Here is a 13759-nt window from a genome sequence, read left to right on the forward strand (position 1 = left end):
AGAACTGCACACAGTATTCCAGATAAGGCCTCATTAGTGAGTAATATAATTTAAGGATACATTTGAGGTTTTTCCAAGTTAAAGTTATTTCATCTCAATTATTATATTTATGTAGCACAAGTTTGGCATTTAAGATAATACATTCTGATGCCTTTATACAGTCATATAAATAACATTTATTACAGACAACAGGTAAATACAATACAACTCGTCAAGGCTTCAGTTAGACTGTTAATACAAATGAACTTCGTAATGCGCAATAAAACCCACAAACCTCCCAAAAACTAATGAAATGATAATAAACAGAAAAAAAATCTATAAACAAACAGTGCAGCAACAACACAGCAAATCAATCTAACAATATAATATTGTGAAAAGAGTAAAGAAAAATGTGACAAGCCCCATTGTATCTACAAAACAACATTTACAATTAATAAAAACACATTGATTCTTAAAAATATTCACACACACACATTATATATTACTTAAAGAGCAGCACGGTGGCGCAGTGGGTAGCGCTGCTGCCTTGCAGTTAGGAGATCCGGGTTTGCTTCCCGGGTCCTCCCTGCATGGAGTTTGCATGTTCTCCCCGTGTCTGCGTGGGTTTCCTCCCACAGTCCAAAGACATGCAGGTTAGGTGCATTGGTGATTCTAAATTGTCCCTAGTGGGTGTGTTTGTGTGCCCTAAGGTGGGCTGGCGCCCTGCCCAGGGTTTGTTTCCTGCCTTGCGCCCTGTGTTGGCTGGTATTGGCTCCAGCTGACCCCCGTGACCCTGTAGTTAGGATATATTGGGTTGGATAATGGATGGATGGATGGATAATACTTAAAATTGTCAAAAAAAATCCTTTTAAAAATAATTAAAACCTGCCAAAAATTAACATTTGAGGCACGGATTTCGCTTCCTTACTGCAACACCCAGTTAGCTGTTGCTCTCCTCACACAACCTGGCTTGTGACTGTTTCTAGGCCAGTTTATAAAGGTAGGTGAATTATTCTCTTAAAGAGACAACACCCATCTTATTTGCAAACCACATGTACCATTTAGGCCAGGGGTGGGCAAAGTCATTCCTGGAGGGCCGCAGTGGCTGCGGGTTTTTGTTCCAACCCTGTTGCTTAATTAGAAAACAATCCTTGCCAATAATTACATTTCATGGCAGTGCTTTAACTCTGCTATGTCAAGTCATTCTCATATCCTAGATTTTTTTTCCTTTCTAAGGATATCATCCAAATACTTTGAAGTGTAAAACAGATGGGTAATTCTCAATCCTTCACTTTTTTCTCTTCTCTTTCCTTCCAAGTATTTAATTAAACCAAATAGTGCACGATAAATACACACAGGTGTAAAGGGTAACAAGCAAAATGGATAACTGCTGGTTTATTTTGTCATTTGCATCTTATTGCTAATAAGGAGCAATTAAAAACCGAGATTGCAGCTGTTTAAGACTTAAATAAGCAATAAGGGTTCAAAATCTTAATGAGGGAGACAACTAAAATGAAGCAGAAGTGTTTCTTGAGCAAAAAGTGCGTCTTATTAAGCAATTGGGTTGGAACAAAAACCTGCAGCCACTGCGGCCCTCCAGGAATGACTTTGCCCACCCCTGATTTAGGCCATCCATGTTTATCAGTCCTACATGTATTGATTTACATATAAAATGGTGTTTTGATGTTAAGCGTTTCTTCTAAATTTAAAAACTTCTTGTCTGTTCTTGCAGCTTACAATGGGGTTAAAATGAACTGGGGTTAAAAGGAACAAATTAAATGAATGAATGAATGAATGAAAAAGTCTGAAAATGTACCAAATACATTTACTTCAAATCAAAATCATTGCTGCTTTAAGAAAACATTGCCTGTGAGTTATCTGTGCGATAATGGAAGAAAACTAGAAATAATTATTTTATCATAGATTACTGAAACGATTGTTCCTAGACTTACATTTACAGGTTGCTTGTCTGCTAAGAGCTGCCATTGTGGGTGAAGTCATGACAACCCCATAGGCCAGCACCAAGCTAAATTCTGCTTATAAACCACACTTTTGCTTCTGCAGTTCTGTTTCTTCAGTGGTTATGCTCTGCCTGCTGTGCTAGCTTGTAAAATCAGACAGATGCACACTCAGATCATATGTGTTCTTTCCCTTAAGTGGTACTTGCTTTTCACCAATTAGATTCTGTGTTGTTATTTTACATAACCTACAGAGCAAGATAGAATGGGAGGATAATGCAAAGAGCAAATATGAATTTGCACTTTGTACATATAACAATCAGAACTAAAGTGATTACACTAAATTGTAACTTTAATTTTTTTTAAAAGTTTACAGTTTTGAAAGACCCAAATCACCTGCCCAAAAAGATTTCTGTGTTGTGTAAACTCTGCTTATGCATGATAAAGAAAATACTCGGAAAATGAAAAAGGCACAGTGTGCAACACAGCAGATTGAAGCACCACAGACTAATTTTTGACTTTTTAAATGAATGATGAGTTGATCTTGCTGAGGATGTGGTAATCAAACAACTTATGAAAACAATTACAGAAACTCACTCATACCGATTAATCCATATATACAACACAGTCCGTCGTCCTACGTGTGGTCACTGGCAAGTCTCAGACTTGGATCCTGCAGCCTTGGGTTGGCTCACAAAGACAGAGGAAAGAGTGGCATACGGCCGGGTCGGCTCTGACCCCAAGTGAGCAGAGAGAAGTGCAGCCAAGAAGCTTGCATGAATGGGCAAAGATAAAAATAATGGGACTACCTCATGAAATAAATCGGTACGTTTCTTGTGAATTAGCGGTGCATATGCTAATTTAGAAGTTTTCCATTTTATTTAAGGACTGCAGATCTGCGCGTTTCACTAATATTCAAGTAAAACGGAAGAAAAACGCAGAGATATCTATGGAATACAGATTTCCCACTAAAAGTTATCCACGTTACACTTAGTCGCATTTCTAATTTGAAGCATCTTGATTATTGGGTTTCGTGAAGTTTCAACCTACACAAAAATACAATTTTATGGTTAGATGCTTATCTAATCATTTTTTTTAATAACCTCTTCTGTGCGTCCATATAACCCAATGTGCGGATCATTTTACTCACAATTGTACGCAATGCAATCTGGACACTGAGTTCGCCAACAGAGATTTGCGGCTTCTCAGGGCTGACCGCCTGGCGGCAGCAACGCATCATTTTAGCAGTAGCAGAGTGGACGAGAAAGTTAAGTGGCGAGATCCTTTAAAATTACAAAGTACCAATCTTTGTACGTTTCCTTTAAATTAAAAGCTATATTTGAGGAAACGCAAAAAAGTAACCGAAGCGATATACATATATACCAGTATATTGATGATCGTGTGAGCGGAGTTTAGATATAATCGGGTAATTCGACTGGAATTCTTGACGAGATTATTGCAGTGTTTCCCATCGGATTGGTATCCTGGTGCACACTGCGCAAACTCGAAGTGTGTGTCGTGTCTTCAGTGAATTTGCAGTGCTGTCGGTCTGCAACAATTGAGGTTGATAAATTATTTGTGAACTTTAACGTTGGCTTTGAATTTCCATGCGTTATAGTAGTTTGATAACATTTTATTTATTTTTAAACCATTATTACCTTGAGTTTGGATGTCACGTTTGGTGTTACACAAACTTGTATTTCAGTAAGAATATCAATGTCAGAAATCTCCATAGAATGATATGTGATGACTATTATGCGTGGCATATGTAAATAAAATATTGCTTACATAGTTTATCTTTTTTTTTTCCAGAACAGTATGTCAAATCCGTGTCATGTTTTGCGAGTGAAGGCGCTTTATCGACGAATACTGTTTCTGCACAAATTTCTGCCTGTGCACTTGAAAGCCTTGGGAGATCAGTATGTAAAAGACGAATTTAAAAGAAACAAAAAGGCCAGCCCTGAGCAAGCACAGAGTTTTCTGGCAGAATGGGAGGTGAGCTACTAAATGGAAGGCGAACAATATTAGGAAAACAAACTCTTGCATGCTTGATCGAGTGTATGAAATACGTGAATTAATTGACCAAGGTGGTAACAATTATGAAAGGCTTCGTATATATCCGGTGTCAGTTTGCTTTAACATCATGTTGTCTTTAATAATCTTCATATTTACCACTCAGATTCTGTGGATTACAATGTTAAAATGATTGTGGGCATCAATGTTTAAATCCAGTTGTAGGGAGCTGCGGTCAGGCTGTCAACCTTGCGCACAAATAAACAGTAAGACTTTAAAACAGGAGTTTTAAGGACTGGCTCTGGTGCATCTGTTGCTCACTGACGGCAGTTTAACACAAACAAAGGCTGTTTAAGATGCAATAGCAGTCTTTTTTTTTTACTTTCATACGTCATAAACCTAAGGTCTCCATACATAGTAAAGAACTGATATATCACTCAAAAAATAAATCTTTAGATTTAATTACATTTTTTAACGTCAAGTTTTGTATGCAAATAAATTAAGTATATCCTGCTTAAAAATATGTTTTTTACTCAATGTTTACTCAATATGTTTACTTTGTTTTAAATTAATGAAATTAATTGTGGGAGGAAACCATAAACTCCATGGTTTCCTTAAGGTTATTTTCAAGCTAGATAAATACCTCGTGTAATTAATATTGAAAATATATCATTTATTAAGTGTGTAGTGGTTCATTTATTACGGCATTGGATAAAAACGTTGTATTTTGGTTTATTACATTTTCCTTGAAATCTTAAAAGTTACTACATTGTTGTATTGGAAACAGAAATTTCTGATGTAAGGTTAGTGATGTCTATATACAGGGTATTCAAAAAAAAAAAAAGTATCAGAAATACAGTAGGTTTCCACAACCCAAGAAAACATTTGGATCAGTTTGCTAAAAGTCTTTCATATTCTTTCCATCTGTACACAGGTTTTTGGTGATCCCTAGGACTATGTTGACAACCAAACGGACGGTTCTTTATAAAAAATATCATACTTTATGCAAATATGGGATAGGCATGCATATAAAAGAGGAGTATTTTAAGCTAACTCATCTTAATTTAACTATATAGGGAAAGTGGGTGTGGCCATGGGGGCCAATACAGACAGACACAATGCACAATTCCAGCACACACAAAGGCATTTTATTTGGGACGCTCTTCAAGTAAGAGTTTCCCACAGTAATAAGCACAATAATAAAGCACTTTCTTCCTCTGTGTGTCTGTCTTCCATCTTTACTCCTCCTCTCAACTCTGGCTCATTGAGTGATGTGAGATGGTCCCTTTTATGCTGCACCTGGGAGCACTTCAGGTCGCCCATCAGCATTATCTGGAAGTACTCCCAGGTGTAGTGGACGCCCAAAGTAGTACTCTGCAACTCGCCCTGGCAACCTCCTGTGGAGCCCTGTGGGAATCTGAGGGGCCACTGCAACCCAGGTGGTCTACCATCTAGTGCTCTGGGGGAGGTAGTGTCCTGTGCAAATCTGCTCCAACAGTCCTTTCCTTATGATGGCCTACCAGCCATCTGCCACAGGGAATTCCATGTTTTAAGGATAGAAAAGTATTAATTTTGAGCAAGATTAACATATAATAAATGAGTAATGACAACAGTCATTGATTATGCTTCTATTGAAAGAAAATAATCAGTTTGCTTTGTTTGAACATGTGAAATCTAACAAGTTTAAGTCAATGTAACTAAAAAAACTTAACTAATGCCAGCAAACATAACTATTCTAAGTTAAAGTAACTTAAATTAGATACATAAATATAATATCCAAAATAATTCATTTTTTGAGTGTGATGCACCTAGGTTGTCCCTATTCTATAAAATTATCTAGTAAGCACTTACTTTTTTTGCTGTAGCACCTTTCTACAACATACACCATTATAAGAAACTCTACAGTTCCATACAATAACTGTTTACATATTTTTTTTTAACTGAAGCAGAAACACGATAAATGGCATGGAAAGAGTGAATTAAACTGGCAACTTTGTAGTTTAGAGTCCATTACATCCTCCACTCTTGCACACTGCTGGCACTGGGTAGAAATTTGCTTGGACGGTGGCACTGTTGTTTGCACATGCTCAGTCATTAGCTTCTGGATATGAATTTGGGCTACCAGCTCCTGAGTGCACCGTCTAATTGTGTTAACTAGTTGAGCTACAGGAGAACATGTAATAATCTGTTAAAGTTTTAGCTGTTTATAATCACATTACATCTGTTATTCGTGTTTACATGTTTCTGGATTGATCATTTTACTGGATGCCCTTTTTATTTGTTACAAGAGTGTAATTTTATGTCCCAGAGAATTTCTGTTTAGCATAACTAAACTGTAGGCAACTGTTAAGTATGCTCTCATGACAGTAAGATCAACCATTGAAAAATGAAAACAGATAAAGCATTAAACAATATTTATAATTAAAAGATGTAGTTAGATTCAGTATTAGCAAAGAAAACATTTTTTTCCTTAAAAATGTAATGATTTTATGAATAACTGTGCCTCAGAGAAATAGCTCAAATAAAATATTTTCTCTCTATGTTTTATATCTCCTTTACTTATTTTTGAGTTTCTATTGAATGTTATTTCATTCAAACACTTGCCTGTTGCACTGCCATCTATTTCTGCCAGTCAGTGTACATTGCTTGTTTGCTCTGCCATTCTCCCCTGTCACTGACTTATAACATAAGAAAAGCAATCCTCTGTATTCATTGTTGTGTTAATCATAGATCAAACATATACATACGTACATATTGTATTGTTTTATAATTTGCATTTGTAGTGTTTCCAATTTCTGTTTTAGGCTATACTTGCTTTATTTTGTCTGTAACAGTCTGCATAATGTGTGCTGGTATTCATCTTGTACCATTCACCAGCTTAGTGAATTCTTTATGTACGATGGGCAGCTTGTATTTTGCATCTGGTATTCTTAAAAGTTTCTCAAACTCTTCTTTCCCTACAGTATAGGTACATATTTATACCTTAGGCACCAGGAATAAATCTGTAAGGCAGCTCTTGAAATTCTGAGGAGAGCGATGACATTTTGATAGAATTCACCCAGATCCATTTCAGCTACCAAGCAACAATTTATTTTCACTTTTATTCCCAATACACAGTGCACTAAAATATTTCTATTAAAATATAGTATTATAAAGATCACAGACTTTTATTTTATTTTTGTACCCAATACTGTTTAAAAAGTAATATGACTGTATATATGACTTCCTCCACTAATCTTAACCAATTTGAAAATCACCAGGGGCCTCATGTATAACGCCGTCGTAGAACTCGCACTATAACATGGCGTAAACAAAAGCGAAATGTGCTTACGCACAGAAAAATCCACATACTCCAACTTCCACGTTCTTCCGCTACATAAATCCCGATCAGCGTGAAAACTAATGCTTGTGCATGCGCATTATGTAACGCCGCAAATCCTCCCAAATTACGCCTATTTGAATATGCAAATCAATATAAATCGCCTTAAGCGCAGCCTTCTGTGAAAAGACAATGGGAAAAGCATGGGGAAAACATAAAATTTCAGCGAATACCAAGTGGAGGCAAAGGAAAAACATACTATTTGTTCAAATAAGCCGTGGTATAATCAACAAAAGAAAGTTGGTGAGTGATATAGCGTGTTGGAGAAACTTGAAAGCTCCCATCCACAAAATCGCACAGTGCGGAAATAAAAAGAAGTCACATATCAAAGTCGCCGTGGAAAGCCGAGATGTAAGCCCACTGTCTGAGTGTCACATGAAAGATTATTAGGGTACAGAGAAAAAGCCACGGTGGGGAAAAAGCACGAAATGTCCACTTCAATCTCGATATTTCCACTTTAATCACGTAGTTTATTTTGTCATTAAAGTAGAACATCATAAAATTCATCTTAAAATTGTTTAATTAACCAGTTTCTAAAATCACATCGTAATTAAAGTAGCACGTTAAATGCTTTGTTTTGTATTTGATTTTCTATGTGCTCTATGTGTGTGAATCACTACTTGTTTCTTAAACCGGCTCTCTTCCTCCAACTGGACACAGAATCCATTACATTAGGTGATATTACAGCTCTCTGAATAACTAAAATACTAAGATGTATACGTGATGTCATTTTCATGATGATAGGAGTTAAAGCACGTTATTAAACATAATCTATACTAATAAAAGGCAAAGCCCTCACTCACTCACTCACTCACTCACTCATCACTAATTCTCCAACTTCCGTGTAGGTAGAAGGCTGAAATTTGGCAGGCTCATTCCTTACAGCTTACTTACAAAAGTTGGGCAGGTTTCATTTAGAAATTCTACGCCTAATGGTCATAACTGGAAGGTATTTTTCTCCATTAACTGTAATGGAGTTGAGCTGGAATGACGTGGGGGGAGTTTCGTGTGACATCATCACGCCTCCCACGTAATCACGTGAACTGATTGTCAACGCAGTGTGTAGAAAACCAGGAAGACCTCCAAAAGCGCTTAAGAAAACATGCATTATATAATTGAGAAGGCAGCGAAAAACAATAAGAAGCGGCGAGTGACATATACTACCATATTCATGAGTGTTGCTGCCTCGAAAGAAAGCAAGGTGTAAACCTAAACTTTAAATTAAGTTCATAGACAGGCTACGCTGCTTCACATGCCCACAGGTAATGCGGGATACAAGTTTAATGAGAGGACGCAGGATATAAACGAGTTTTGATCACTTTGTAACTAAGTTAAAATTGTAGGTGAAGGGGTGTGCTTATGCAAATTCCGAGACTGTGTTTGTGGGGATTGACAGTTAAGGGTGGGGAGTCACGCCATCATCTCCCTCCCATTCATCTAATTTCGGTCTGAGCTGAGCTCAGCGGCTAATGCCGTCTTCAAGCAACTTGTCAGACTGCCACCAAATACTCACAGAAAAATCCACAAGTTAATACACACGCTATCTCTAGAGTTTTCCACACTGAATCCTCCAGGCACTACTTACAAAAGGTCACATTGACAATCGTGTTACGTTATTTTTAAAATCTTTCCTTTTCTTAGCACAAGCACAGCTGAGAAGCTTCATGCATGTGCTCCATAACGCTTAAAAATAATGCATTTAATCACACTTTGCATTACAAGCAAAGGGAGCTTTTGTCAATGCATGATTTCCTGGTACTGTACACCAATTACATTGATCAGCATCCCGATTCATTTTACCCTCGCACCACCTTAGTTTGAGAAGAAGTATGAAAAATATGAGGTTAACACAGAAAAACATCACCAATTCAAGCTTTATGAATAATCGATTAAGCCATCAATAATTGTTTTGGTAAAGCCATCCTCCTTCCATTTTATAATTTTTCCGCCAATAGCCATGATTAAATGAGCGGTAAATAAAGTAAGAGCAAAGCGAGGGTGACTTATTTAGGCAGGCATATATATGACAGCAACACTCATGACAATGTCAATCATGTTACGCTATTATTAAAATGTTTCCTTTTCTTTTCATTACTTCTTTAACACACTACTTCTCGCTGCGGTAGCGGGATTTTGCTATATATATAATATATGAATGACCTCCAAAGAGCGCTGAGACTTTTGATATCATGAACGTGTCTGCAAAACTGTGGTCTCCTGCCCAGCAAAAGTCGAGCAGCCAGCCACGCATAGCTGTGCCGGCCTTTGAGACGCTGACTGCGCTTCTGCCTTAAGTCAAAGTGAGCACTTTTAATTTTTTCATCCTCCCCTGCGCTATAGCCCAGACAAGTGCAAACACGGACCCCTTTTCTACACCACGGAAAAATAATATTAAGGCGATTCACACTTTCTTTTGCACGATATCGATTATGAGGTCATCACCTCGGATTATGAAGACACGCACACGAGTGGAGGACTGACAGTGCCATCACAGCTGATTAATGGCAGGGACGTCTCACCAGTCTACACAAGACCCACGCGACTGTCCCAAAAGGCGATCATAACGCCAGCGAACACATCTCTCTATACTATATAAAAGAAAAAGGCAACTTTCCTTTCTTTACACCTTTTTCCTTTTATCCCAAACCAAAGCCTTTCTCTCTTAACACTGCAGAGGACACAAAACTAATTTTCTTTAAATGCCGGTAAGGCACATTACCAGAGGCACAAATTTGAACGCTCACATAGAAAATGTAATTTCTATACCAGCCGTGTGTAGCGCCTTTCAAAAGGGATCTACTACCGAGAGATGATCCATATACATTTTAGCTGCTTAGTTACTTACCTGTTGTGTTACACAGTCTTTAAAATGTAGTTTACCTGAAACCACTCCAGTAGTGCTCAATGTACCTGTACTTCTTAAAAGCGTTAATGTTTTACTGTTTAATAACTTATAGACTATATTTTATTATTTTTCCCTTGCACTCAGTGACCAAAGCTATACACACACATATAGACACATACAAACATACACACAAGTATATGTATGTGTATATATATGTATGTATGTGTATATATATATATATTTACCACTCAGATTCTGTGGATTACAATGTTAAAATGATTGTAGGCATCAATTTTAAATCCAGTTGTAGGAGCTGCGGTCAGGCTGTCAACCTTGCGCACAAATAAACAGTAAGACTTTAAAACAGGAGTTTTAAGGACTGGCTCTGGTGCATCTGTTGCTCACTGACGGCAGTTTAACACAAACAAAGGCTGTTTAAGATGCAATAGCAGTCTTTTTTTTTTACTTTTATACGTCATAAACCTAAGGTCTCCATACATAGTAAAGAACTGATATATCACTCAAAAAATAAATCTTTAGATTTAATTACATTTTTTAACGTCAAGTTTTGTATGCAAATAAATTAAGTATATCCTGCTTAAAAATATGTTTTTTACTCAATATGTTTACTTTGTTTTAAATTAATGAAATTAACACAAAAGGTTTCCGGTTTCCTTAAGGTTATTTTCAAGCTAGATAAATACCTCGTGTAATTAATATTGAAAATATATCATTTATTAAGTGTGTAGTGGTTCATTTATTACGCATTGGATAAAAACGTTATATTTTGGTTTATTACATTTTCTTGAAATCTTAAAAGTTACTACATTGTTGTATTGGAAACAGAAATTTCTGATGTAAGGTTGGTGGACGTCTATATACAGGGTATTAAAAAAAAAAAAAAAGTATCAGAAATACAGTAGGTTTCCACAACCCAAGAAAACATTTGGATCAGTTTGATAAAAGTCTTTCATATTCTTTCCATCTGTACACAGGTTTTTGGTGATCCCTAGGACTATGTTGACAACCAAACGGACGGTTCTTTATAAAAAATATCATACTTTATGCAAATATGGGATAGGCATGCATATAAAAGAGGAGTATTTTAAGCTAACTCATCTTAATTTAACTATATAGGGAAAGTGGGTGTGGCCATGGGGGCCAATACAGACAGACACAATGCACAATTCCAGCACACACAAAGGCATTTTATTTGGGACGCTCTTCAAGTAAGAGTTTCCCACAGTAATAAGCACAATAATAAAGCACTTTCTTCCTCTGTCTGTCTGTCTTCCATCTTTACTCCTCCTCTCAACTCTGGCTCTTTGAGTGATGTGAGATGGTCCCTTTATGCTGCACCTGGGAGCACTTCAGGTCGCCATCAGCATTATCTGGAAGTACTCCCAGGTGTTGTGGATGCCCAAAGTAGTACTCTGCAACTCGCCCTGGCAACCTCCTGTGGAGCCCTGTGGGAATCTGAGGGGCCACTGAAACCCAGGTGGTCTACTATCTAGTGCTCTGGGGAGGTAGTGTCATGCAAATCTGCTCCAACAGTCCTTTCCTTATGATGGCCTCCCAGCCATCCGCCACAGGGAATTCCATGTTTTAAGGATAGAAAAGTATTAATTTTGAGCAAGATTAACATATAATAAATGAGTAATGACAACAGTCATTGATTATGCTTCTATTGAAAGAAAATAATCAGTTTGCTTTGTTTGAACATGTGAAATCTAACAAGTTTAAGTCAATGTAACTAAAAAAACTTAACTAATGCCAGCAAACATAACTATTCTAAGTTAAAGTAACTTAAATTAGATACATAAATATAATATCCAAAATAATTCATTTTTTGAGTGTGATGCACCTAGGTTGTCCCTATTCTATAAAATTATCTAGTAAGCACTTACTTTTTGCTGTAGCACCTTTCTATAACATACACCATTATAAGAAACTCTACAGTTCCATACAATAACTGTTTACATTTTTTTTAACTGAAGCAGAAACACAATAAATGGCATGGAAAGAGAGAATTAAACTGGCAACTTTGTAGTTTAGAGTCCATTACATCCTCCACTCCTGCACACTGCTGGCACTGGGTAGAAATTTGCTTGACGGTGGCACTGTTGTTTGCACATGCTCAGTCATTAGCTTGATATGAATTTGGGCTACCAGCTCCTGAGTGCACCGCCTAATTGTGTTAACCAGTTGAGCTACAGGAGAACATGTAATAATCTGTTAAAGTTTTAGCTGTTTATAATCACATTACATCTGTTATTCGTGTTTACATGTTTCTGGATTGATCATTTTACTGGATGCCCTTTTATTTGTTACAAGAGTGTAATTTTATGTCCCAGAGAATTTCTGTTTAGCATAACTAAACTGTAGGGTACTGTTAAGTATGCTCTCATGACAGTAAGATCAACCATTGAAAAATGAAAACAGATAAAGCATTAAACAATATTTATAATTAAAAGATGTAGTTAGATTCAGTATTAGCAAAGAAAACATTTTTCCTTAAAATGTAATGATTTTATGAATGACTGTGCCTCAAAGAAATAGCTCAAATAAAATATTTTCTCTGTTTTATATCTCCTTTACTTATTTTTGAGTTTCTATTGAATGTTATTTCATTCAAACACTTGCCTGTTGCACTGCCATCTATTTCTGCCAGTCAGTGTACATTGCTTGTTTGCTCTGCCATTCTCCCCTGTCACTGACTTATAACATAAGAAAAGCAATCTTCTCTATTCATTGTTGTGTTAATCATAGATCATACATATACATACGTACATATTGTATTGTTTTATAATTTGCATTTGTAGAGTTTCTAATTTCTGTATTAGGGTATACTTGCTTTATTTTGTCTGTAACAGTCTGCATAATGTGTGCTGGTATTCATCTTGTACCATTCACCAGCTTAGTGAATTCTTTATGTATGCGATGGGCAGCTTGTATTTTGCATCTGGTATTCTTAAAAGTTTCTCAAACTCTTCTTTCCCTACAGTATAGGTACATATTTATACCTTAGGCACCAGGAATAAATCTGTAAGGCAGCTCTTGAAATTCTGAGGAGAGCGATGACATTTTGATAGAATTCACCCAGATCCATTTCAGCTACCAAGCAACAATTTATTTTTACTTTTATTCCCAATACACAGTGCACTAAAATATTTCTATTAAAATATAGTATTATAAAGATCACAGACTTTTATTTTATTTTTGTACCCAATACTAACTGTTTAAAAGTAATATGGCTGTATATATGACTTCCTCAGTAATCTTAACCAATTTGAAAATCACCAGGGGCCTCATGTATAACGCGCCGTGTAGAACTCGCACTATAACATGGCGTAAGCACAAAAGCGAAATGTGCTTACGCACAGAAAAATCCACATACTCCAACTTCCACGTTCTTCCGCTACATAAATCCCGATCAGCGTGAAAACTAACGCTTGTGCATGCGCATTATGTAACGCCGCAATCCTCCCAGAATTACTCTATTTGAATATGCAAATCAATATAAATCGCCCTAAGCGCAGCCTTCTGTGAAAAGACAATGGGAAAAGCATGGGGAAAACATAAAAT

At 36.7% G+C, this 13759-nt stretch overlaps 1 protein-coding gene across 1 annotated transcript in view; it reads left to right on the top strand.

Moving 5' to 3' along the window:
* Positions 1-3376: 3376 nt before the first annotated feature.
* The window catches only part of sdhaf3 (succinate dehydrogenase complex assembly factor 3), a 54313-nt gene continuing 43930 nt past the window's right edge, over positions 3377-13759 (top strand). The window contains exons 1-2 of the mRNA XM_039737175.1: positions 3377-3500; positions 3750-3932. Coding sequence (XP_039593109.1) covers positions 3756-3932 — 177 coding nt within the window. The 5' untranslated portion in view covers positions 3377-3500; positions 3750-3755. The remainder of the gene's footprint in view (positions 3501-3749; positions 3933-13759) is intronic.

The sequence above is a fragment of the Polypterus senegalus genome, chromosome 15, assembly GCF_016835505.1.
Source record: "Polypterus senegalus isolate Bchr_013 chromosome 15, ASM1683550v1, whole genome shotgun sequence".
In the NCBI taxonomy this organism is placed as follows: Eukaryota; Metazoa; Chordata; class Cladistia; order Polypteriformes; family Polypteridae; genus Polypterus; species Polypterus senegalus.